At 43.9% G+C, this 27,939-nt stretch overlaps 1 protein-coding gene across 3 annotated transcripts; it reads right to left on the bottom strand.

The window, feature by feature from the left end:
• On the bottom strand, window positions 1–27,939 carry ets1 (v-ets avian erythroblastosis virus E26 oncogene homolog 1). Of its 3 annotated transcripts, none has more exons than XM_071917402.2 (8): window positions 27,595–27,939; window positions 14,562–14,681; window positions 13,292–13,492; window positions 12,798–12,872; window positions 11,877–12,122; window positions 9,824–10,084; window positions 3,873–3,991; window positions 1–3,441 (listed from the first exon to the last, which is right to left on the bottom strand). In XM_071917402.2, exons 1-8 carry the CDS (start codon window positions 27,659–27,661, stop codon window positions 3,226–3,228), a joined length of 1,305 nt encoding a protein of 434 aa, XP_071773503.1. In that variant the 5' UTR covers window positions 27,662–27,939; the 3' UTR covers window positions 1–3,225. The 3 variants fall into 3 exon arrangements, with proteins under 3 accessions (XP_071773503.1, XP_071773502.1, XP_071773504.1); XM_071917401.2 differs by having other exon boundaries at window positions 12,798–12,875; window positions 27,595–27,936; XM_071917403.2 differs by lacking the exon at window positions 12,798–12,872.

Genomic DNA, 27,939 nt, shown 5'->3' with positions numbered 1-27,939 from the left:
TTATGAAATCTTTTTTCACATATATTTTTATAACATAACATTTTGAAGTACGTTAAGTACATTTTAGAAATAGAAGCTACAGTTTATAAAACTTTCCAGCAGAAATCATTGATGGGCCAGCATCAGCCTTTTTTCTCTCTAGCAGACAGGTCTATTTTTTATATATAAAAAAGAACAAAAAAAAAAAAATCGCTACATTTATTTTGTCCTGCACTACCTTTTTAATTCCCATGAAAGCACCAGCTGTCTGCATCTCTTGTCTTTTATAAAATATAAATTATTGAAAAATATTCAAATGTTTGTGAACTAAATACATTAAAAATGATCTCATTAACAAAAATACAGAGACACTATAAAATATACAAAAACAAAACAAAAAAAAAACAAAAAAACATCCAAAACGATAAGGTTTTCCTACTGAATCCATTCTGAGATATGCATATGTCACAAACTATTGGTATGTATATACTTGCCCAAGTAAGGTTCACTAGTAAGACCTGCAATACACTGTAATCTATGACATTTATCAATAGTCTTTTTTCCTGACAAAACTGAGTTTCAAATTCTTAACAGTTTAGGTTACAGAATGTTTCACTTTTAAGACATTGAGCCAACAATACTAACATTGACCTTGTATTAAAAAAAAAAAAAGAAAGAAAAAAAAGAAAACTGGCTTCCAGGGCATTGTCGACAACAATTATGAATATGTTTGAATATCTTTGAAGCCTTCTCTAGCATAAAACATTCTTGGACATTACATAAAAAACATAACCTGAACATTACAAAAACAGTGTTTTGAATCCTTGCCTTCAATATGCATATAAGAATGGAAGTACAGAGAATGACTAATTGATTTGCTGGAGATCCTTCAGTTCTCTATGTAGGATGACCAGCATGAGTGAAAGTTTGAGTCAGTACTAAATGATGATGAACAGAACAATCTCCTTACCAATTAAACATCATGAACATAGTATACAATATCTCTTTTCTGCAATCAGTGGGAAACTTAGACCAGCAAAGGCATTTTTCTTTGTCCTAAAGCTGTGTGCTTTCCAACATATTAACAAAAGATGAAAGTAAAGTCAACACTTTCCAAAAAATGTGAGAGAATTCTGGTCCCTGTCTTCCAGCACTGTGGACGGTACCCAAAGCACCATGGCCGAAGACCTCACATGGGTTTTGGTTATTATTCCTGCTTTGTCTCTTGCTTATTTGTTTAATCTGGGTCTCAATAAAGCATTATGAAATAGAATCTGTACAAATAGACATTTCAAAAGCTATTCTCATCCATATGGGTAACATTCAGCCACTGTAAACAATAACATTTGTATTCTAAGATGATATTTCTTGACTTTGGCTTTTCCCATAAGGCCAGTGTACAGCCACTGTTCCCACTGTTAACTTGGGAGGAAATTGTTGCCATTTTGCTCAAAATGTAACCAGTGAATCTATATCTATGTATTTTGAGCAAGCTGCACAAATATGAGTAGAATCATACAAAAGACTTTGCGTTACTCATGACACTCGATGAACCGAGTCTATAGATAAGTAACGCACAAACTTAGAAAGTAAATACAGATGTCTACCACTAGTCCTGTATGTCTTATCATTTGTGATAATGTTGCAGGTGAATGCTGTCGGCATCCTTGATTGCAGTGACAAATAATACCCTCAATATACAACCCACGTAATGCAAACCTCCAAGCAGTGCCAACCCACACCAATTACAATTGCATCATTTCTGTCAATCGTTCTCCATCAGACCTCACAAGTGATCGTTTACCTGCACTATCCTCACATTCCTTTCATTTAACTCCATCTCTCCCATTCAGCTTCTGTTTCCCTCTAAATTCAACCTCTTTCTATTCTTTGTCCCTTTTTCCTAACCTGTACCTTTACTCTTTACTGCAGTTACCTTCCTCCGATCAAAATGTACTGCATAACAAACGAAAAAAAATCTCTGACAACATTCTTGTGCTCTCGTAAAATCAGTCCCTCAGCTACTTTGCGTGTGATTTTTATTGTGTGGACAACAGACAGAACGCTATTCAAACACGTCTAAAGCGACACTAAAGTGGACCGGTTGGGAAATATTTCAAGCGGTAAATTGTACTTATTGATCTGCACATCAGACAAATACTCCTGAAATTCCCTACATAGATTGTCTACAGTTTGCTAATACTGGTGGTAAGTAATGTATGCAAAAATGCATAAGTTTCACTCAGAATATATTTCTCTAACAAGGTGGCAAATATGTATGCAAAGGTCAAAGCGGCAGTTTCAAAAGCAACGGCTACTTTCAGTTGTCTGTCTCTCAGACACTCTTGGTATGAGTAAGTAACAGGTCCTCAAACCCTACAAGCACATGGCCAGTGTCTATAGTGTTGTTTGATAACCAAATCAGCACATTTCAGTTATAGGTCTCTAAAGAGAGGATAAACTTAAAGCATCTTACGTTTGGTTTCACTGCAATACCTTCATGGATAACAAAACAAAAATACCAAAGTTGAACTTTCCAAAATATACGCCTGGTAGGTTTACCTTGGGAGTTCTCAACAACGATAATATAATACTGGCACAAGCATATGCTTCTCAAATAATAGATAAAAAAACACAACACTTTTTGGTCCAAGCTGAGAACTCTACCCTTGCTTAATGTGTGCAGCGAGGCAGAGAAACAGTGAGCATGTAAATATGACATTATATCCTCCTTAGTTCAATTTTTAATTTTGGCAACAGTTTTTATAGCGGGAACTTTCCGCCCATTCTCTGTTCACCCAACAATGAATCGTTCTATTTTGCTCTTTCTCCCTCACCGTCCGTCTCGGCCCTCTCCCCTCCCCCCCCCGTGCTACTTAGGCAGAATGGAACCTGTACTCTACCACATAGCGCTCTGTCTGCCTTGAGCTGCTAAGTAATACCTGTATATAACACACAAACACACGCACACACTCACATACTCACATACACACACACACACACACACACACACACACGTCTCCAATGCAACAGAGTATGAATACGCACTTTTGGCATGTGCCTCCTTTTAAAACACGGTCTGACAGACAAGAGCTCAAAAATGACAAAGACCACAGTTAGTCATTAAAAACGTTTTGGTCCCCAAAAAACGGTTACCCACTCTACCAAACAGTTAAGACCACTTTACGAGCCCTAGTCCACACGGCTCCTTAACTTTCGTCTTCACCTTCTTTCTCATCTCTGGTTTCACTCGTCCGTATCGGGTTTAACGTCCAACATTGCATGCAGCTCCTCAGGAGTGTACCCCAGCAGGCTTTTCAAGTCACAGACAAAGCGGTAGACGTAGCGTTTCCCCGATGTCTTATGGATGATGTTCTTGTCATAGTAGTAGCGCAGGCCACGGCTCAGCTTCTCATAGTTCATCTTGGGCTTGTTTTTCCTCTTGCCCCACCTCCGAGCAACCTAATAAAAAAACATATGGAAACGGCTCCTGGTCATGCTGTGCCATAAACATTAGAATAATGATGAATGAATAATGAGTAGGTGTGCAACAAAGGAAAAGCTCAATTTCAAATTCAGATGCCATTTAAAAATGAGGACACCTAAATGAATAGGCCTCATAAGACCCCTGCTGGCAAAATGGCACCATCTGAGAGAATGTAATCATCTACATTTTTGAAATATTGAGCAATAAACATCAGGTAACAGCACTTTGGCACATACTGACACTTCAATTATACTATGGTATTTTGAAATGAAATTCCACAAATGTGTAACAAACACAGTCAACCCCCACCCCCCCATGCAAAGGTTTTGACAAGGTAAGAAGACATCTAGCTCATCTGGCTAACTACTTAGGACCTCCCAGCACATGTGGGGTCGTGACCTCTCACCTCATCTGGGTCAGAAAGCTTGAACTCCCAACCGTCGCCTGTCCAGCTGATGAAGGACTGGCAGGACTTGTCAGTCAGGAGCTCCAGAAGGAACTGCCACAGCTGGATGGGACCGCTGCCTATAGAACAGATGGAAGAGAGAGAGAACATCTGCATATTAAGCAAAGCGATTTACGATGAGTGAGCAGGTAGGGTTTCAGCGTTTTGCTCGAGGCCGCTTCAACAAGACACATGATTGTAGATGGAGGCTGTTGTGGGGAAGGAACCTGTGACCGGTAATGCTTTAAACTCTAATGCATCCATAATACTACAATACATGATCCAGAGATGAGGGAAAAAATGTAACCCGAGAGGTTGAGTGAGTGATGAGACACATTCCTACATAACAGAGGGAGATATAGAAGAGTTATGAGGTATTAGAAGAGTTTATAGTGAGACACATTAGAAGCATGTCAAATCTACATACAGTTAATGCACTGCAAGGATAAGAGGACAGAGAGGATGTTACTGTATACAAGTGAAAGGAGAACAGTTCAGGTCAAACAGAGGAATACATGGCAAGAGTGTATACTTTTACTATGTATTAAGACTTTAAATCTTCATGCCAGTTATTCACTTAGGTCTGAAGAGAGACAAAGTAAACCTTCTAATCTGGGTCAGACTGAAGTACAGCAGTGGAACCAAATGTCCCCCTAAATACAACAGTCCCATTCATCATGTATTCCCTTGTCTGCCAGTTGCCCTGTGCAGTATGTGAATCTAGAGTCTACAGAGTCTGTGTCTGTATGAGTTCCACACTGATGAAATCACTGGTTAAAAATAAGAGGGGCTGCCTTCAGACTTCAGCAACAGATCTGTGGGACTCGAATACAGACTGTGTGTGTGTGTGTGTGTGTGTGCGTATGTACTAGTGTGCTTGCAACTCATCCACAGGCAAACAATCCAAAATTTTAATTGTAGCAGTTTCTAAGTCATCTATAATGTTCTGAAATGGATTTAAATGTAAATAAAGAGTCATATGTTGACCTGGCAACTGAATTTATTTTGCAGACTAAGAAAACAGGCTAACTGCAGTTAAACTGATCTTCAATGTTATTACACTGCATGAACATGTTTCTTACATTTAGTGGAAAAAGGAGGGAAAGCAGAACAAAGAGAAAAAAAAAGGTTGGTTTTGTCTGAACTAGATTCACTGCGGTACACTTTGATCTTGTGGCTTTGAGTATATACACAAACCCACCCAGTTTTTAGGCTTGCACGTTGAAATCACACCTGCCTATGCAGCGCGCCGCCTTAGCAAAACTGAAGCTAAGCAAAAGTCACCTCCTCTCAAATACCTCAGAAAACGTAACCTATTCTTATACAACACAAACAAAAGCTTTCAGGGAAATGGATGTGTAGGTTGTACACTTGAAAGGAAGAATGGCATTTCTGAGCCCTCTTCTTCACTCATGTTAACAGGATAGGAGAAGGTGTATGACAACAGCCGCCGCGACTTCGGCAAATAGCAAGTGGCTATGCAACACTGAGTCTCTTTCAGACGGAAAGCTTTGACTCGCATTCCAAAAAGTCTGCTACTGTAACAGTGAGCCCACATAAGGGCGATACAGTGCCCGTTTACCGGCTCCCCCGCCCCCCCGAGCTCTCACGCCAGAATGTAGGCGACCCTTCCACAAAAAAAAAAGTTTCCAAAAATATGTTAAGAGCCTCCATGCACAATGGGCCTCATTGAAAAAGCGTACAGTGTGGCAAAAGGGCGGGGGGTGGGGGGGGGGCTTGCATTCATAGTAGCGTTAAAAATCTGCCCCGTGGCTTGCTAAATAAGTCTTAAGCATATGTAGCTATAGCATGAAACAGGGGTGGTGAGAAATGTGGATGAAAATAATGCATCTCTGTGTGTATCTGGAGAGAGAGGGAGACAGAGAGAGAGACAGAGAGAGAGAGAGAGAGAGAGAGAGAGAGAGAGAGAGAGAGAGAAGACAAAGCAAGAGATTGGGAGTAGGGCTGAACGATTTTGAAAAAATATCTAATTGCGATTATTTTGACTGATATTGCAATTGTGATATGATTTGCGATATTAGAGGGAATGGTCGTTTTTACATCATTATTCTCATTTTCATTGAAAAACATCAATGAAAATGATGATCTGTACCAAACGAAGATATTTTTTTAAGTCTGTAGAATATGATGTGTAGGCCAGGACATCTCTGCAGCACAACAATATTTAATTTAAAATGGCATTTTGACACACATTTCGCCTTTAACAAATATTGCGCCTCCTACGATTGTAAAATTGCAGTAGGCCATATTGCGATTTCGAGAAAATTTCGATTAATTGTTCAGCCCTAATTGGGAGACAGATGGAGAGAGAAGGGCTAACAAATAGAGTAAGCCGTGTTGTGAGGCCGCCTGCTGCTACTCCGGATAGAGGTGTGGATGGCGGATGGTTACGAGAAAAACCTCGCAGATGACAACTGGAGCCTCACTTATCTCTCAGCAGCCTTATCAGGCTCCTGTCCTCGCTACAAGTGTCGGCCTGTCACCCTGCGACTGGGACAGGAAACCAAGCAGAGCGGGCTGTCAACCTGTCATAAACATCGATTCGGGACGTTACATAAACCTGTTTATCCTCTATTTTGAGGTTCTACTTTTAGGTTGAGGTTTTCTCTCTTTTGCTCTCTCTCTTTTTTTCCTCCATCCTTTGCCGCTCTGCATATGCATATTCTGTGTCAAGTGTGTGTGAAACACACACTTGACACAGAATATGCATCCATCTTTTTCTGCCGCACAACACTCACAATAACAGCTAAGACCAATGGTAGCCAGCGAGACATTTTTCTCTTTCAGGAAAATTGAGGTCTTTAAGTCCTTTCTTCCCCTTTCCCATTGTGTAAAAGCTCAGAGAAAGCACGTTCTCTCCAGTGAGAATACATTACTATGCATTAGGCTGCAAACACTCACCAGGCTTTCACACATGAGCTCTCTTTGGAGTCATCTATCCTGTCATGATAATTGATGCATGTCAGACTTCAGATTCAAGCGGTGCGTGGAGCGAGCCCCATCAGAATGTTAGAACTGGTCTGTACTGTATCTGTACTGTTTGCCAGGCTACAGATTCGCAAAGGCGATGGAGGTTAACTTCCACACACTTAGATCGATGGAATTTCCAATTTAATGCTGAGATTTCAGGCTAAGGGAACTTCTTGAGAGCATGCTTCATCGTAGCTGGATCTCAGTGGGTGGAAGTATCTCTTCTATTTATAATTCATGGAGAATATCTACATAAATCTATGTGCGTAGAAGTCTTGATTTGCATCCGATGATATCAATTCAAGTTCCCTACAAATGACTTTGATATACGATTCTTTACTTTCTGCCTACATTCTTTTCGATATTTGATTACATGTATATTACGATAGAGCAACAACGACTTTACAAATGAATGACCAAGTGTTCCGCAGGCATCTTTTGAACTGATAACCTTGCAGATGAGTAATTAAGTTGTGCGTGCCAACTCTGGGACACGGTGTAATGAGATCTGACGTACGCATTCTTTGTGACGTCGAGAAATTTGCTTGGAATTCCCCTTTCCCCATGCTGACAATCTTGCAGCCTTGTGACTGCAATTTAAACGAGGGTAAAAAAAAAAGTCCCACAGACTTCAGTGTTTAGAGACAATACAATGTCTACGCTATTGCTGTTCATTTCTCTTCAGTGTCCAATTTTGAAAAGGCAATGTATGTAATCAAAAGTCCCTCTCACCTGCAGCACATGACCACAAAGTGATCAGTCCCATTACATACTGTATAGTGGTATTCTGCCTGGTAAGTTGTTGATATCAGTTTCATAGGTTCATAGGTTTATAGACGCATCACTTAAGGATTAATGTCAACATAACTTTACCAAACCTGGTAAACTGTCAAAAGTACAAACAGTGTTTTTTTCATGCACCTTTCTCAAACCAAAAACCATGACAGATGCTAAAATAGTGCACTTGTTTTAGGAGGCTTTGTAAATGTCTTCACATCTTATTGAACACAGAGAACATACACACGCCGGCTCTTTCAGCCCGTACGAGCATAAAGAGGCCTCACGAGATGAAGAGATAATTCTACTCTGGTGTTATGTGCAGGGGCAGGCATAATTTCTGTGTTGCACCAGCGTTGCTAAGACGACCTGGAAAAAATAGGCTGAGATGCGGGCTGCAGATAACAAGGGGGTAGATGAGAAATGAAGACGGAACAAAGGAGGAGAGAAAAGAAGCTACGAGCAAAATCTATTTTGTTTCCTGTAATGTGCATGACTCGGGCCGCCTGGGTAAAAGGTGTTCATTTTTTTTTTTTTGTCGAGTCTAAAAGCATTGCATTACAGCACCACCACAACTGGGGCTTCTGCAGAGCATCGCTAACGTGTGTTACAGCTGCATTGTGTAATATTCCTTATGGAACTGGTGCTACAAGCAAAATCCTGCATCCAGTGTGAGAATATTTCACATTTGAGAGTGAATACACAGATATTCTGAGGATGTCATGTTATTTACTAGTTAACTAACTTATTTTTCAGAACTTCTGTTTATTTATCTGTGTGGCATATAGGAATACATCTAAAAGGATGGGGATGGATATTTTCACAAATTAAATAGTGACAAGAATATTATTGTCATTGTTTTTCATTTGTAGTCACATCCATGTCTTGCAACATGAGCAAGTTCAATGCTCCCCATCACAGGTTCATCTGAATTAGGCAACAGCTAATGGCTTAAGATCTTGATAAAAGTTATATCAACAGGCCTGATCAGGACACCAGTGTCATTTAGAGTTGAAGCCCATTTACTGTTGTCTACATCTAGCTGACATTTCCCCCAGTCATTCTGCAACGCATGCTGTACGTAATTGGATTTTTTTAACATTTACATTTAGAATTAGGTATTATCTTTTAAAAGAACCCCCTACTATGCTTGAGCCTAGCTCTTGTAAAGGAAAAACAAGCATATCCTGGGGCAAGCTGTGTATGTGGAGTCTGTTAACCACTTACGCCGTGATAGAGGTGGCAGGAATGGCAGTGTTTAGCAGGGACACTAAGGACTCTATCTTCACGAATCAATGGCGCATGGCGCAAAGCGCAGTCAAAGGCGAACGTCACGAACGCACAGGGCGTGGCGACAGATTTTTGGTAATTTCATGGCCAGAGGCGCGCGACGCAGTCCGGAGAGGTTCCGCTTCTCCCAAGAGGAAACTGATGTCCTTGTGCGGGAGGTGCAGAATCACCACGGGCGAATATATGGCACCTTAAATAATCCGCCGAGGGCAGATGATGTTAAGTTAGCTTGGGAAGAGATAATACATTTTTTGGTTACTGCGTTGCTCTGGTCCTAGGAGAACCGCTCCAAAATGTAGGGAATGGTTCAAAGATATTAGGCGAACAGCCAAACAGAAGCTGGCGGTGAACCTCAGGGACAGTTTGGCTACAGGAGGGATGCATCCACCAGCCAGTTCCTGACATCTATAGAGGATGCAGCCGTCTCCATAATCCCCACTCCGTGCATCTTGGCACATACTGACACTTCTATGTAGGATAACAATCATTCAACCACAGCCACATGTGTCTATAGTTAGAATGAAAAATGTTGTATCTTATGTTTTTCCTGCTTGAGGGAAATATAGCAGTCAAATTGCCAAATGGTTTTCCTTCCTCTGCCACCTTTGGAGTGGCTTCAGATTGGGAGGGATGTGTATAGTTTAAGTAAATTTCTATCTTGTTTGTATTGTTCTGCAGGAATTTGATTTTTAATTGACTGAAGCGTATGACTACTCATGCAAATCCCTAGTATATATTTAGGTATTTAGATAATTGTATGTATCGATATATTTCTACTTAGATGCAGTTGTGCAGACAAAATGTTTATTCATGAGTGCTAACCTACATTTTCTACATACTGCTAGACAGCTCACCTGTGTATCCTGCGAGTGCGGCAGCTGGAATGACGGGTTTGTCCTTGCTGAGGTCTGAGCGCTCCCTCACATAGTCTTTGAAGGTGCCCTTGGGCTTGTGGCCATGCAGGGCGCTGGGGTAGTCCTCCGAGTCGAAGCTGTCATAGGAGGGCACCCGCTGTAGGCTGCTGAACGAAGACTGGCTGCTCCACGACTGGGTCAATCGGTCGCAGCTCTCGAAGCTCTCGATGCTCTCAAAGGAGTCCTGGCCGCCCAGCTTACCTGGGAGGGGGGAGGGAGAGAGGGAAGGGAACATGGATGGATGGAGATAGAAAGAGAGGAAGAGACAGAGAGAGAGAGAGAGAGGAGGGGAGAGAGAGAGAAAACTGTTAGAATGACTTTAAGTGTAATTTGAAAGAGCTAAGGCAATTAATAAAAGCTCTTTAATAAAGCCGGGCACATTAAGTATGACCTCCTTAAGATGTTTTTCCTGAGAGAAACATGTTCATTTCTAAGAATGTAGCGATTTCTCACTGTAATGGTAATAGAAAAATAGGAAAATAATTCTGCACACTGCAAATAAAAAGGCTAGGACAAAAAAGTCTAGTTCAAAAAAACAAGTGCCCAACTTAAAGGTGCAAATGAAAAATACATATATATATATATATATATATATATATACAAAAGAACTACGGAGCAAAGTTTCAGCTACATGCTTTCATCAGTGCTTTCTAGTTTACAATAAGTTTATTCTTACAACCAATTATTTTGAGTCTGTAAAGAGACTTGAATGTATGAGAATGTAAACTGTTTTAAGCTTTCTTTAGCCTTTGACAATGGAACACTATTTATGACTGTAACATATACAAACCATTAACTGTATATAATGTTCCCTCTCACTAAGCTTTATTGTGTTGTATGGTGCAACATCTCTCTCCATTTCATAGTTCGTTTCACTTGCACAACTGCCATTTGGATTTGGCTCTAAATGGAAGACAATCACACAAATCGTCTTGCTATTTTTGGCCTTGGGAAAGATAAGAGGAGTCTTTCAATTGAGAGCCATTAACGAATGACAGATAATGCAGCCCCTCGATTGATGCTGAAATCTTCAATTGCTGAAATTGAAGCCACATGTGGATATCGGCGGTGCCACAAATACTTTCCCACGTTGGGAGAGCACAATGCAACGCTCCGGAGCTTGGAATTTATGATGCACGAGGATTGGACCTCATACCTAGCGGGCAAATGCTCGAGGCACTGGAAGGAGGCCTGTACAGTGCAACCTCATGGTACACACTATTCATTTGTACAGCTGGGAGTTTGTGAGAAGAAAATCCAAGCTTTATGGCTATATAACGTAAACCATGCTGCTAATTCCTCTCTAAACTATCGCGGGGGAAGAAAACAACCTTGTGCAAACGGTTTCATGAGAAAGCCCCACGCTAGTCGACTGGGGTTGACACCTCTATGTTCTTACCCAGAACCTCGAGACTGAGTCGAGGAAAAGAGGCTGAGAGACAGAAAAAAAAAAACACAGGCTTGTTCTTGAAGGTTACACCACTTGAGCTGTTTTACATAGAGGACAGATGGCTAGAAGAGAATACGCTGTGGCTTTGTTCGTGTTTCACTCTGACAAAAACAATTGAGTTTTCTTTTTTTCCCAACCCAATCTAGAGAGCATGAGGCGGGTTTGCTTGAACCACAAACCGACCAGAGGGCCTGCTTTTCTTCTCTCCTAATACACTCACACTGATGTGGCATGACAAGATTTTGGTAGCATCAGCACAATCACACACACACACACACACACACACACACACACACACACACACGCACACAAACACACACACACTCATGTCGACACACACACAAACGCATGCACACAAACACATGCATGCACACACACACACAGACAAGTTGAATGCTGTTGAACATTTCTGTTGAATGCAAGAGAAATATGGTCCATCTACCTAACAGCACTGCTTCTCTAAACAATGCCCATTCTGTAAATTCTGACTGATGTCCACTCATTTAAAATGAACCCAATATCGAGCGTTGTGTGCCTCCTCACCTCTGCTGATGCGTCCCACACACATGTTGTCGGGGGACACTACCTCCTGCTTGACAGTGAAGTAGTCCACCTGCAGGGGGTTGAGGGGCGTGTCCCGCAGGATGACATTAGGGTATTCGCTCTCGTACTTGAGCGTCAGCAGGTCCTCTGAGCTGATGGGGTGAAGCGTCTGGTACGACTCTGTGATGAAGCCAGGCTCTGAGTATTCAGACGGAGGGACACACTGAGCATGCTCGATGCCATAGCCTGGAGAAACAAAGGGGAAGCAGAGAGAGAAAGCGGAAAGGGAAAGCAAGGAACAAAACAGAGGAAGAAATAAAACAGAACTTTAGAAGACGGAGGGAATGGAATGTTGCAATGTGTTGCCACTCCATAAGATCAAACAATCTCATGAGAACTTGTTTATCCATCTTGTGCTGAACTGCTACCCAGTGTATGAATAGCTCATAACATATCACAGCCTTGAATGCATTGGATGAATCTTTATTTCAAGCAATGTTAGTAATTAAAATAGACATTTATACCCAACTTACGCAAACCTTTCTATGATGCCGTGTTGATACCGGGCTAATAATCACCTAGCAGTACATTTGACAGGTGTTAACATGAATAAATGGGCATAAATTCATCACTGCATAACTTAAGTGGATGTTGTTACACTGGCTGCTCTGTGCTGTGCTGCTCTGTTTTGTTGGCTTTCACTGAGGAACCACATCAAAGAAAATGTTCTGTCCAATGCAATGAGAAAGACAATCATTTTTTATGACTCTAAATCTGAACACTCTTTTATTCACAACGCTGACCCACTCCTCTCATGACAACTCCTCTCATAATAACAACTTTGCACTGACAATTATATTTGAGGTATTTAGCTGATGCTCTTATGCAGAGCAACTTGCAACGAGTGTAATGAGTACTTACTGACAAAGTAGTCTGAGGTATAACGGGATTCCTGGAAGTTGGAGGTCAGTCCATTGACGGGGTAATGCTTTGTATCTTCTTCATGAAAAATAGATAGGAATGAGCGTCGGTGACCTCGTCATTGATTTCATGTATCATGTAACTGCATCCAGCATTATCAAAAATTAATGACCTGAGCTAAATTGTGTCTTCCTGTTTGGCTCCTGTTACTATAGCAAATGCCAGCAGCGTTCTAAATTGGCCCACGCAGTGAGATTACACTGCATGGTGAAGTGTTTCTGTAGAATCACCATGGAGTGTGGTGGTGGCTCAGCGAGCTAAGGTGCATTCCACATACTGGTGATATTGCGTGTTCGAATGCAGATTAGATCTCTCTCTCTTCCTCTCTCTCTCTACTGTACACTATCTTATAAAACCCAGAAATGCCATAAACAATTATCAGGAAAAGCAACACATACGCTTGCATCACTGCCACTAGACCAATGTAGCCTTACCTTTCTGAAGCATCTCTAAATGTTCCCAAAGGATGTCGCCCACAAAGTCAGGTGCCAAGTCCAGGAAGCGCTCCTTCCCCAGCGCGCACAGACTGGCCCCGTTCATACGGAACTTGTGGAAGTCCACGTTCTTCAGACTGAACTCGTTCACTGTCCACGTTAGCCACTCGGCCACATGGCTTTCCGTCCACTGTCTGGGATCTGAACGAGATCAGAATTAGAGATTATTATATTCAGTGTTTATATACAGTATTTATGCCATTTGGTGGATGATTTTGTCTAAGGTGCCCTACATTAAAGTGCATTTATTTGTATCATGCATGGCTCCAGTGGGAATCAAACCCCAAACCCAGGCAATCTCAATGGGGTTCTCTACATGCTGAGGTGCATATATGTATTCATTGGGTCACATGATTTTTAAGTGTTGCTTTTGCAAATTAACATGCAATCTGTCTACATGCTTTGTCTGTTTTTAGTTACACAACTTTCTTATGTGTGTTGCTGACTAAAGACAATCCCCCTGTCTTGTTTACAGACTGTTTAGTAGTACCAAGAAACATTCCTCCCAACCTGTGACTGACATGCCAATAAAGTTTGAATCTTCAATATTCAGGTTACTGTTCTAGAACTATGAACTTCAGAACACATTATGCTCTATTTTGACTATGGGAAAACCCAAATCTTCAGTTATGCAGCCAACCTTAACACTCGCATGCACATTCACACTGTCTCTGTGGTCAGTGTATCTGCCCATAAAAAAACTATCAAAAGGCAAAGCAGGGAGCAAGTGGTGGATGTAAACATAGTAGTGGTACAGACAAGCTAAAAGCAGGGTTTTCACATATAATGCTACTACATACACAAATAGTGGAAGCCCTGCTATTTCCATGCAGCCCATGGAGGCTCTGTGGTAAGCCTCGATTTAGGAGCGCAACTCATTATTTTCACTGTCTGTCTCTGCGTCTAGATTCTCTGGATCCTGCAGTCAGTCAGTCTGCCTGGACTAAAATGTATGTAATGTAAGGCCGTTCCTGAAATAAGTGGGTGTCTCCTGGTTTTCAATGAATCCTCCCTGAGAGACGCCTTCACTGAACATTATACAGCAGGCTATAATGTGAAATGATCTCATGAATGTGCATGTGTAATGTGACAGCTTGCTCTGAAGGCTCATGCTTTACAACAGGGGAAAACTGGGATAAGAAGTGACTTTCCCAACTAAAGAGCTGATGGGAATGATGGGGATACTTAAACGAGCAGCTAACAGTCTTACCTTTGGGAATACCCAGCCGCTGCTGTTCCTTTGTGAAGCCACTGAAGGTGGCCTTCAAGGCCTGGGACATCATCTCTTTACTTCCTGGAGTGAGCAGTGGCACGTCGCCACACTCCAGATCTGTCAATCACAAATGAGAGAGAAGGAAAGAAAGAGCCTTTATTATTTCCTTTTGTATATTTAATAATGTTACCCTTATTATTATTATATTCTGTTTTATCAGGTATTATATTACTTACATACCATTATTATATATCACTGCTATTATTATTGACAACCAAACCTTTGGCAATATATCCTGCATTGCATTTCATGCCGATAATGCTTACTGAATGGAAAATTTAATTGAGAGACAGAGACAGAGAGACGGAGAGACGGAGAGACGGACAGACGGACACCAAGAGTAAGAGCGAGACCTGTTAATGTTTGTGGTGTAGCTGCACGCGCACACACATACAAACACAATCAACACAGTTGTATCCGACCGTGATCAACAACTTGGCTCAACAATTACATCCTGTCTAGACAGACATCGTCTCGGAATCAGATCCAATCTATCTAAACAGCAGCTGTCGCACTGTCGGATCCAATCTTTTAAATGCAATGGTCACATTGCAAATGCACTGTTTTCTCACAAGGATACACATGCACACGCCTCCTTGGGTTATATCGTGGGGTTTGCTGCATCAGGACAGTTCAGAAAGTGTGAGGTAAGCTGTCAATTTAACAGTCAAATACTTTCTCATGATTGTCTAAACTTCCTGATATCTCCAGCATTGTCCTATGTGGCAAATCCCACTCATCTGGTACTCCAACCAGGTTAAAAGCAAACACAAAGAATTATTTGCAAATACTTTCTGACCCTGGTCTGGAACTCAACCTCCTCCCCCTCCCCAAACACACACACACACACACACACACACACATCCTGGGTGGGAGAGTAGTGCCTGGTGCCCATCAGTGACACATTGACCCCTACCAGCCCTCCTACCATGCCGCCCCTACACAGTGGGCCCACTGTCACCAGACCCAGTGTGGGGTCAAACACTCTGGGGGTCAAGGGTCAAGGGATGAGGTGATGATGTCACCGGGGCTGTTGGCGGGTGGTTTGGCGAGTCGGGGGTGGCCTGTCTCAAGGGTCCCGAACACACAGAGGGCTCACTGTTCTCCGCTCACAGCCAGTGGGCACCCAGTGGGAAACAGAGCTCCCTTTGATGACTTTAAACAGTGCCTGATGACTTGCGCTCATCTAATTAGATTGACCAGGCTACTGAAGGGTGGGATAAGGGGGTGAAGCAGTGGGGCTGATGAGGGGGAGGAGGGGGAAAAAAAAAAACCCGTCCCCCCCCCCCCGGGGCCACTAACACTAGAATAGATTCCTAAAAACTACTCCGTGCAAGACTCAGAAAATGACATGTAAATAGAAAAAAAGAGGGGCCTATAGAGTCCCAATTAACTGTCGCTCCTTTGTCACTGAATTTGCACAGTGGCTACACTGATTTACAAAACAAAGACAGACATAAATCAAAAGCTATTAGAGTCCCCGATATGACATGGTGACATAATCGGCTTGGTGCACAAAGCGTGCGGGCTAAAACTTCGACAGACCACAACAGGGCATCTTGGGGGCTCGGCGTGCTAAGGCGCATGCCATGTATTCATACAGCCATGGGTTCAAATCAGACTTAAGATCTTTGCTGCATGTCTTCCCCTCTCTCTCGTCTTTCCTGTCATTCTCCACTGCACATTAATTAAAGCAGAACTATCATTAAAAAACAGATCACAAGAGGCCTGGCCTGGAGGCAAACTGGTGATGAGGAAAAGTTGTGTCACTCGCAGCTCCACTCGTTGAACCCAGATGTTCTGGCATCTCCACAGGCTGGTGGTTTGATCTGCCAGCAGTACAGTGGGGCAACATACAGTTCATGCCTGTTTTCACCGCTCACTGACGTCTCGACCCCGTCTGGAATGTGCAGCAGCTGTCCCTCCTTCGCCCATGTAACCGATGTCTGTCTGGCTGTTTGCAAAATTAGGTCTCTCAGTTTCTTTTTTTCTGTCTTCCACTCTTTTTTTCCCTTCCTCTCCCTAAAAAGAGAGGGACCAGGCAAGAGACCAGGGAGAGACAAGAAACAAGGGCAGACAAGAACTCTTTGCTTCTCCGTGTGATTCAATTAGGCCTATAATAATCTCTCTCTCTCTCTGTCTCTCTCTGTCACTCTCTCTGTCTGTCTCTCTCTCTCTCTCTCTCTCTCTCTCTCTCTGTCTCTATCTCTCATAGTATAGATTGTCTTGACTGTACATAAATGCATCACTATTATTTTAAAGGTTTGATCATTTTGAAGAGCCTTACTGGGTCTCAAACAGCGATTCAATTATGTCAGGCAGTTCTAGTAAAAAAGTCTGTGCTGTTCATATTATAGTCAACAAACAACAATTCATTAATTCTGCTCAATACTGAAAGCGAGATAGAGGAGCTTAGAATAAACACTTTTTTTTACAGTCTCACATAAGACCTCAGTAAAACTATTGTCAGACACTATTGTCAGACAGTGCTCTTATAGTACACATCAAAATAAACCCTGCAGTTTCATAGTGGAAATAAGACCTGAGCAAGCTGTCTTTGTGTACACTTTGCCCCCGACAGCAGGGTTGTCTCGGTCTCTGCTGAGCTCATTTGTCTTTTAAGTAGTGTTCGATAGTGCAAAACCTTAAGTGTTGCAAACGGTTGCAAACTGAGATGGGGCTCAGACAGTCTGGCCTTTGATGTGAAGGCAAAGGCGAAATGTGGCGGTTTATTTAAGATGGATCGGGTGGAGTTTGTCTGCACTTTCAAACCGTTTGCGCCTCTCCCTCCCCATCGCTTTCATCAACCCTGCCCCAGCCTGTACTTGCCCACACAGACTTGAACCTGCTTTAGCACTAAATCCCCCATCAAAGACACTCAACACCCCATGGCCTGCAAACTTGCATAGCACACTCCAAAAACTAGAAGGAGCGATATGTGAGCCCCGCTTATACAGTGAACTAAATTGCAATTTCTTTGATTTCTCTTTCCATTTAAATTGTTTGTTTTCCTTGTTTTAAGTGTCAGAATCAGTTGTGTACTTTTGTTTGCTCTGTAAAGCAATTTGTGACAAAAAGCAAGAAAAATGTCTTGTAATTTTGGACAATTAGATGGTAGTGCCATTTCCATCTCTACAAAAACAAATTGCAATCTCAACCAAACATTGTAGTCTACTTTCTTGATAGTTTTATGTTATTTATGCATGTGTGCTGATTTGTTATGTGTCTTCGGACACTGAATTCAATAATAATAATAAATAATACTTTAATTTAAAAGCATGTAGAATCAATGACACTACTGTGTAAAATAACCACCACCAGACCTAATGATGATACTAGCTGTAGTGCACAGAGTAGTCATATCTCCATGGCGAATGATCCATATGAAAGTTATCTGCGGGAGAGCTAATGTACAGTGTGCATCCATTAGTGAGAGAGGCTAGCTTGGATCTAGACAATCTCTAGTAAATGATGAAGTCCTGATAGGATTTCAATGCCTGCGAGTCCCATTAGCTACAGCACAGTCAGTATGTACTGAGAGTTAGAGCATCCGCAAGTCATCGCCTTCCACATTAGACAGTGTGGGCCCGTCCGCAAAATGAGTCCCATCCATTTAGCCCAGAAAGAGTGGGAGTGGGTGTAAATCACAAGGAAGATTATGGCATTCGTATTTCACTAACAAGGCTTAGAGCAAAAAGAATGTCTGCAGTGAAAAGCATGAAAATGAAACCAATTGCTTCTAATGATGTATAGTGGGAATAATCAATCTATCTATTCTAAGAATCACTGATGAAGTGAGACTGATGTGTCGTCTAGATGTAGACAGTAAAAGGTATTGATCAGCCACTCCCCTTGCTATCATATGAGTAATGGACATGAGTGGTGTGCTGAGTGCGACGATGATATTTTCCCCCTGGGATACTCACTGAGAGACTGTGTGCATCTTCACTGCCCTCCCGTTGCAACCATCCCCCCACCCAACCTTAGACGAAGGTTCAGCTCTGCACCTTGGGCATCCGGGTAGGGGTGGGGGTGGGGGGTCGTTAAACTGACAAACACACACGCACACACATACACACACGAACCAAATTAGCAGGCTCTTCTTCGCCTGTGCGCCAGAGCGAGGGCGTGAAATTGGGATTTTTGAGGTCCGTAGGAACGGCGGGGCCGGGACAGGCAGGGCTGGGCAGGGCAGCGCAGGGCCGGGTTAAGTTAGCAAGGGAGCATCTAGTGTGGGTGAGGGGTGACTGAGTAGGGGGATGAGTCATCGGCCTGTAATATGAGCCCATCACAGGACAAGAGAAGGTGGGTGGGGGTGGGGGGTGGCGTAGAAACAGAGAGAGAGAGGGAGAGAGAGAGAGATACAAATGAATGGGAGGTCTCATAAAGCTCCCTCTCTTCTCGCCGTCTCTGGAGTGACATCACGGTGGGATCAGTGCCATCTCCCAGCCTCTGGCAGAGACTCGCTTCATTCATAAAGCCTGAACTGCTGCCTCCGCTCAGAATGATGCAATGATACAAGCAGAGCAGGCAACCAGACCCAACAAATAGGATACAATATGCTTTCTATCAGGCGATCCAGCTATAAATAGTCCTATGGAGTTTCGCCTGTGTGCGGGTGTCAGGGAAAGTGGGTGGGTTTTTGATTAAAATGAGGACGGCATCTAAGGGGCTATTCAAAGCCGGAGGTCTTGAAAAGTTAAATACTTTCGGGTCATAAGTGCTGATGTATTTATCTGAATGCCAACACATCTGGCAATTCATGTCTCTCTCTCTACCTCTCTGCAGCAGAGTGCATGGGAGGGCTTTATTTATCAATGCAAGAGTCCATTTCCTGTGGCTAAGTTGCCACTTCCTGCGGGGAAGTGAGGTGAGTTGTGGGTTGAGGTAAGGGTCAGACATTTCATATCCACCGCTGAGGCATCGTACTCTCACTGAATATTCCTACATGCATAGGTACATATCCGTGGGGTCACAACAAGGTGTGTGGAGAAGGGGAGGGGGGTCTTGGCTAGTTTCCAGGGAGTTATAATTGGCCCTTTAAGCCAGAGCAGTCTACCCACTACGAACCAGAGGTGACGGTGGTATCTGAGAGAGCCTTTGATGGAGATCCCTATCTGGCCCCCCTGGTCTGAGAACGCAGGGTCATAAACCCTACCAACATGAAGGGGAACCATTCAGCGCCACAGGGTGATAAAGTGGTGGCTGGGGGCTGCAGTGAAGGAGGAGGAGGAGGAGGAGGAGGAGGGGGCAGCAGTCTGGTCTTGAGAGGGCTGCTTGTTCAGCCAGCCGCTTCGCTGTTTAGATTTCCATCTCAATGCCAAGGACCAGGAATAGAAGCGGCGGCCGTGTTCAAACCAGACTGAATAAGCCAGGCCAGACTAGACCAAGACCAGAACCGGGCCTGCTCCAAACCGAGAGAGTGTTAAACGGAAGACAGTGCAATGCACAGGCCAGGCCTAGCCCACCGTCCTGTACGACAGTGCTGAAACACTCGCTTTATTCTTAGGCCTCCACCGCTGTCTTTTGGCCGCCCTCTCGAAGCGCAAGCCTGTGGTGGTGTAAGTGGCTGTATGGGGCAAGGCCACTACTGCTGACAACTGTCTTTGGCCATGAAACCAAAGAGTTCTCCAGGATCATCACCACCACAGACACACAGGCTACTGAAGTAGACAGTAAGTGAGACTAATGCCCCATAGATGCCTTTTCGCCTTCTTTCTGCCACTCTCTCCATCTCTGAAATTATATTAGCTTATGATGTGAAAGTGCATTAACTCTTCTATATTGTTTATGCCAAAGTCTCGGCTCTTGATATGACATTACCTCTAAGTTTGAACTGATCCCCAGCCGTGCCATCACGAACAGACGCTAAATGCATTTTTGCTAAAAGCTTGGTGGAAATTCCCTCCTTTCTAGAGGAACGAGGGAAAATAGAGACAAAGCGCTTTCAGAAGAATTTGGCTCTTTATTGCCGACTGAAACGCCTACGAGCTTTGTTGCTCTGTGATCTTTAACAGTGCACAGAGTGAAAAGGCTTGTTTTTAGGTATGCTTCAACTAAAAAAGATTGAGCAATAGTAATGTACTTTTGACAACTGCCCATTACGCAACATGCTAGTTCTCTACCACTTCAAATCGGCAGATAAAGAAAGCAGACCAAGAATAGGGGAAAGTGAACCAAGCGTACACTAAAACACCACGTTAGACAAACCTCACACAACTTTAAGGTTTTCCATGAAATCTTTACATTTTAAGTATTTATAATGGGGGCACCCAGTCTAAAAGGCTTTAAATGCCTTGTTATGTCCGTCAGTGCTAGGCATGTGTCTCTAACACTGTGGAATTGACTGGTGAGTACTATATCGGAGAGTGCAGGTGGTGCTAGCTTAGCCGTGTGTATGCTAGCTGCCCTCCCAGGCTCCATCCCTGTTGTATACAGATAGGGGATGCTCTGGCGGAACTGTTTAGGCGTTAAACCAAACACACGACATATCTGACAAACAGTTTACTCTCTCTCTTGCATTTTTTCCACAAAACATGGTGCCTGCCTCATCTTTCAGTCCAAACTGCTGCATTCCACAACCAGCAGGTTCTAGAAATAAGTGTGAATTATGTGGGATAGAACAGAGCCAAGGATTCACACACATTGATGGGATATTTATTCACGCACCCTGTCTTTTTTTTTTGCGATACTCTAAGCATGTAAGTCTTGTAATCCCTGGATCTAATTATACATCATGCGTCTAAACGCTCGCTGCTTGTTTGAAGGCAAGCTATGGGCGACAGATGGATACTCGATAAATAAATTCCCTCCAGACCACAGTGTTTTCATGTTGCGTGCCTCACATTCCACCTCTGTTTTACAATCGCTAATGTGCTTCTCACAGCTTTCTTGTTTTCCTCTAATGTGACCAAAAATGACTTGTGGTCCAAGTGGCGAAATGGTTTCAGCTCGAGATGATGAATTACCCCTCTATTTTAAGCTCAGTGTACTCCATTTGTAGGCTTGATGCTTCATGGCTGATAGCATAAAGCATCAAACATCTGGCTACATCTCTCTGCCTTTCTCTTATCTCGATCTCAAGATATGTGTGTGATTTTTCTTAACGAAGAGTAACACCTCAGTTTTGGTTGAATGTGCTGATCAAAAGATGCAGCCTAGTGCTGGATTGATAACTGTGGAAAAATACAACTCAGCTATTTTGCAATAAGAGATGGAGGCGATGTCCCAAACGTGCATGTGTGCACTCTCTCACTCCCTCTCTCACTCCCTCTCTCTCACACACAAACACACACACTCACTCTCACACACACACACAGATTGGCTGTGACTCACTTCATCAAGGAATGACTGGACTTCAGGGGATATGCAGTGCTCCATTTGACATGTGACTGTTCATGATGAAAGCAATGACCCTATCTTGAAAAATTCCTGCTCATTTACTCAACATTTGTCATTCGCCTTGTTGGTTCCCATAAAACAAACATGGGTCTGAGGCACAGCCTCTCTAATGGGCATTTATATGAAGCCAAAGGATAATACCCCCCAGCAGTATGCCGTTTCTGTAAGGGAATGGTGTCCAAGTCAAGTTCTCATTATGTGCTGGGTCCTTGGGCCTACTGCAGATGCCTCAAGTAACTGTAGTCAGCAAAAGGCAACTCATTCCAAGTTGGAAAAAATGCAGATACTGGGGAGGCCAGGCTAGGCAGGCAAAGCTAAGGAATCCAGCTGCTCTCACTCTCATAGCTCCAACACCCTTAACTCTTAGACCCATTCCTCAACCTCCCCTATGGCAGCCAGCGCACATGTGCCTCCCATTTGACTGTGCGTCACTGAGGCCCAGCTCATCATGAGCGCCACAGAGTCGCACCTACAAAGTGGAGCCCGCCTCCCACGCAGACGCTGTTTCTTATTGTTATTTGCTTTGGTGGGCAAATCTGCCAAATCTGTCAATAACAACTCTGAAGCAGTAGGGTATACATAAATTCTGTGGCTGTGGGACATTTGTTCACCTGATTACAAAAGCAGCACGCAACGCACGCTGACTCGGAAAACAGGTGGTCTGCAGCAAACGCATACAAAAGGGAAAAAAAAAAAAAAAAGGGGAAGAAAATCTGGACCATGCACTGAGCGAAATGACTGACCTGGCCTCGTTCTGAGCGGCTGAACATCAGTGGCGAAACAACCCCGCAGTCTTTCAGGGCAGCAGACTGATTCTTAAAGCAGCCGTGTTTCTAAAGTAGCCCAGTTTCCGTTCCATTATAGGAAACACAGCTCCCAAATGTGGAACCGTAAAACACAAACGGCAATAGAGCAAGGGGACCAAAATAGTCGTAACGCGCACGGCACAACGTTAAGATGCGTGGGTGGGTGTGGAGCCATTTTGGGGCAGCGTCAAGCCCATTAGGGTTCACAGTCAGGCTGGTAATGCGGAGTAATAGGGGGAGTAGGGAGGCCTGTGGTAGCTGAAACCAGTTAGCTAGCCAACAACCAGTCATTCAGACACGCAGTCGGACAGCCAGTGGCGTGTGGTGCAGCAGGCGTCTGGTGCTATGACTCAGGGATTACAAGCAAGGAATGGCCGGGGATAAGACAGAGGGCACACACCAGGAAGACGCTACACGCCACATCAAGGACCAAGGTGACGTGAGAGAAACTCGTGCGGTGAACAGAAAAGATGGAAACAGAGGAAGAAAGGGAGAGAGGGGGGAGGAAAATAGGAATGGGGTGAGAGTGTGTGTGTGTGTGTCAAAATCAAGCTTGTTAATGCTTTATTTCCCAAGCCCTGGAACGTATTTTCCTTTGTTTTGGTTGCCGTCTTTCTGTGGAATGTGGGTAAAATGAGGCGCCATAGCAGACTGATTGCTGTGAATGGCACTCTAATCATTCTAATCTCTAATTATTTTTGCACATAGCTGGGACTATTCACCACCGTCATATGGGCCACACCTTGAAATTCTCTCTCTCTCTCTCTCTCTCTCTCTCTCGCTGTCTCTCCCTCCTCACCCTCTCTCCCTCTCTCTCACTCTGTCTCTCTCTTCACCTCTCCCTCCCTCTTTCTCTCTTTTCATCCCCCTCTCTAACTCTGTCCATATGCTTACTATTTAGCACACTGTTGTATCTGGGGCTAACACGCCTTGTTTTATGACTAAGCTTTATATGGCAGAATTAAGGCGTGTAGTCACCAGGGAAGCATCCAGATAGGACCCACGCAACATAATGGTTTTCTGTTTATACGGGCAACGCAGCACACGAGGGGATGAATGAAGGAAAAATGAATGAAACACTGGCTCAATGGGGGGATAACCCATTTGATGTAACACACTGACATCATTGAGCAGAGCGGGAAAGAAAGGCGAGTTCATTACGGAAACACACAGGCATCCACTTCACTAGTACCATCCTAGCCTGTTGGGAATTCTGTCCAGCATGGGGATGTGTGAGGCCCATTGATGACACTGCTATCCGTTTGTCCTCTGGGTACAACCACAGCCTGGCATGTAGACAGGTCCCAGTCAAACACCGCCTAATGACATATGGGCGATGCACTAAACCCCGGACAGACCGACAAGGGTTTGATCTGGCAAACCAGATCGTCCTCACTTTGACACAGTGCACATCGGATGAAAAACGGACCTGTTTGCTCCGTTTGGCCCGATGCGTTGACGGCCCACATCAGACGAGGCTGGATCGCCCAAATGGTGTTTGCACAGCTGCCAGGCAGCCATGCGCACTCAAACACTGGCATATATTACACAGCGCTACTGAAGGAGTGCTGACACCGACAAACCGAAGCAAAAACCTGAAGCTTATGTAACACTCTCTGTCCTGAGGGAAACTACACCTCACCTCGCCATACCAACGCGGGGGCACCTTGGGAGAGAAATGTGATCGAAGCGTTTTGGAATGGCCCGTGTTTGCATGAGCATGTGTGGCACGGGCGGTAAGAGGTGCCATATAAGGGCTCTGAGCCGCAGCATCAGGCATGCCAGTTATAACAAGCAACAGCGTTTTAATCAGATAAAAGTCAACCTCCCCCTCTGTCTCGCCTTCTCTCCTGCTCTGCCTCCATGCATCCCACCCAGCAGGGCTTGCTCACAAGCATTCCTGTCAGTCGCTGAACCCTGACCTTCAGGCCTGACGAATAGAGAGGGAGCCTAAAAGAGGGACAACTCACTCAAGACTGGAACAGACAGCTCCTTGTACTGTAAATGATTGACAACAAATTCTCTATGAACTCTTAAATCTATACCCTTGGCTAAACAGAAAACCCTGTTACTTGAATTTCAGTTAGTCAATATTATAATTTCAGTAATAGAGCAGAAAAAAACATGCGCTGTTTATACTTTCATCTGCCTTGAACCTGGCCATCATTTGGCAATCCAACACCTTCCATCTTGAGAAACCTTATCTCTTATCGTTGCAACTTCTCTCTGTTGAGCTGACAGTTTTGTTATGGCTACGTGATGCTTCGAATAATAAGCTACCATGGCCTGTGTTGTATTGAAGTACTACCAAGCGTGCTGTGTCAGAAGTTGACTACTGTAACACACTGAACAGAGGACCTAAAGCTTGGAATGTTAGAAGCCTTGTTTGGGTGCACCTCTGACCCTGGCGGTGTGTGGCGCTTTCAAAGGAATTACCTCCGTTGGAGAGAGAGAGAGTAGAGGCCTTGGGTAAGCTGACACTAACTTCCTTCACAAAGGAAAACAAACAATACAGTAAGGTGGGCTTCAGACCACTCCAGCCTCTTGTTGTTGTTGGTGTGTGTGTGTGTGTGTGTGTGTGTGTGTGTGTGTGTGTGTGTGTGTGTGTGTGCGCAGGAGAGAGGAGCGCATGCTAAACACAAAAATACCAGCATCTAATAGTTCCCACAATGCCAAAGCTCTGTGCTGTTGTTGAAAGCCGAGTAGCCATGTCCACTGGGACGGCTGCTACTTTCACAATCCACTGACTAGAAACCGTCAGCATTCTGGCTTTGTACAGAGTGCTTAACCCTCTCAGCAAGTGGTAGACAAATAGAACTGTCATGTTGCCTAATGCCTTGCATGCCTGGAACACTGAAGAACATCACTGTTGTTTCTCGTTGGGATCAAAAGGAGAAAAGGAGGCCTGGTTCATCGGCAGGACACTTATCTTGTAAGCACGGAACACCAAGGAGTGAATAGAGCAGGGTGTGCGTGTGTGTGTGTGTGTGTGTGTGTGTGTGTGTGAGTGAGACGGAGAAAAGGTGTGTTTGTGTGAAGTTGTGAACTGCTCCTTGGCAGCCTCAGCTTGACCCAAGTGCACACAGCAGTCAGTGTAAGCGGGAGCTAGCATTGCGAAATGGTTTTGCAAGATAGCGCTACGCTTTGGCAACTTAACTGCAGCGGTCAGCAGTTTTTTATGCGAGTTTGTGAGGTGTGTGTCTGTGTGTGTGTGTGTGTGTGTATGTGTCTTTCTGTCCTATGCAGGTATTGTCGGTGAGGAGAGGGTGGTTAAAGCGGTGAGTCAAACCCCTGTGTTAGTCTGCTTAGCGGGTCAACACTTACAGTTAGTATCATATTTCCATGACGTATCAGTGCCTCGCCACCTTGATAATTGGCTCAACAAACACCCGAGTTGCAAGCACAGGGGATGGCCTATACAATAATCAGAAAAGCTGCTAAATGCAAGTCAGCCAAACGCTCCACTGGGTTCAAAATCACTTTGTGTAAAAATAGGGTCGCAAAAAAGGGAAGTGAAACCACACGGGGGTTTAAACCCAGACACAAACACAGCTCATGTGGGCTTCCCTCTCCTTGCCCTGGACAACCCCTGCAGCAAGCCAAGTGTTCCAGGCAGCGGGGTCAGAGAGGCAAGCCTCAGGACTGCAGATTCATCACCTCAGCCTGCCTCGCTTTCCCTCTGGAAACTCAGTTTAAACCACCGAGGAGGAGGAGGAGGGGGGAGCTGGAGAGAGAAAGGAGGGAGGCAGAGAAGGAGTTGGGGTGGGTGGGGGTTGAGGGGGGGGGGGATGACTAGGCATCACTGCTGTCTCCCATGCCTGCTGGGCAGAATGCCCCGTCCCTCCCAATACGGGACGGACTATATGGGTCAGAGATGGGTGCTTAGATCTGGCAGGGAGAGGAGATGGTAATAGGTGCCCAGTGAGATCAAGGCAGGATGAAAGAGAGAGGGAGATCGTTTGTACAACACAACCACAAAGCCTATATACCCACTCGGTCCATTCCAATGACACACACATCAAAAACTAAATCATTCTTCCAGGTGACAAAAGTTAAATGACAACTGTTTTAAACATACATGTACATCCAAACATGCACATCTGACAGAGCAATGGCGCATAAGACAACATCTAATTTCTGTCAGTTGAGAACACAGTGTGGTTGACAGAGTGAGAATACATGTCAAAGGATTCAAGCGTGCAAATGTCACATTGTGTTTTGTTGTGAGCTAAACGTTTCCTTTAACAACTTGCAATGTCATTTAGCGTTTGCTACATGACATCATTAAGTATTTTGTCATGAACCCTATAGAGGTAGAAACTATAAAACTGGAGCCTAATAACTTTTCAATATATGCTGTGTATCCTAGCTTAGGCACATCGTCATATTCTAAATTATAAAGGAAAAAAGGCCAAGGCATGATTCATTCAGCAATAACACGCAACACACAGTGGTTTATAGCCGACTGTAGCCTCCAGCGTAATTGCATTTTTCTCAAGTGTCATGCGTGCTGTCCACTATTGAGCAACTAACATAATCTTCACACTGTAGTGCGTTCAAGACGTTTTGTCCCGCTCAGTGTGTATAATTGCTGGGAATGATCACCGGCGCACACAGAGCTTTCTGCTACGAACAAGTGGTTAAAATGATCAGCGAAATAAGCCAGTTTCACCGGCAAGTCATAACCGTACCAAGCATTAATGACTAGTAACGTTAGTCTCGTGTTAACTGTCAAGCTCTTACAGAATAGTTTCATTACTCACCGTCCATTTTTTCAGCCTTTATGATTGTTAATGTCGGTTTCATATCGACAGCTGCCGTCATGATCATCAGATCAGTGTGATTTAACAACGCCGCGTCCCTCTGTTTATTCTAACAGCTCCAAAAACAATTTATGGGTAAATCTTGTCTTCCTTTGGCGCCTCAATTAATTCAACTGGCTGTTTGTTACGTCTCCTCTCTCTCACTAAAAATCTTTCCTGTTTCTTTTACTACAAACTTGTCTTTCTCTCTCAGTCTCTCTCTCTCTCTCTCTCTCTCTCTCTCTCCCTCTCCGGCACATAGGCTACACACTCTCTCTTTTCCTCGTTCTTTCTTTCTCACTCACT

Source organism: Centroberyx gerrardi, chromosome 6 (genome assembly GCF_048128805.1).
Source record: "Centroberyx gerrardi isolate f3 chromosome 6, fCenGer3.hap1.cur.20231027, whole genome shotgun sequence".
Taxonomy (NCBI): domain Eukaryota; kingdom Metazoa; phylum Chordata; class Actinopteri; order Beryciformes; family Berycidae; genus Centroberyx; species Centroberyx gerrardi.
The sequence above is the reverse complement of the archived record's forward strand: the minus strand, read 5'-3'. Positions and strand labels throughout refer to the sequence as shown.

What these genes read in the sequence shown, in the direction of transcription:
- ets1 (XM_071917401.2), bottom strand. Translation starts at nt 27,661, where the DNA reads ATGATCATGACGGCAGCTGTCGATATGAAACCGACATTAACAATCATA. An exon ending in TACCTCAGACTACTTTGTCA is followed by an intron (nt 12,123 to 12,797) that starts GTAAGTACTCAT and finishes TTGTTTCTCCAG; the next exon opens with GCTATGGCATCGAGCATGCT. An exon ending in CGCACTCGCAGGATACACAG is followed by an intron (nt 3,992 to 9,823) that starts GTGAGCTGTCTA and finishes TCTGTTCTATAG; the next exon opens with GCAGCGGTCCCATCCAGCTG.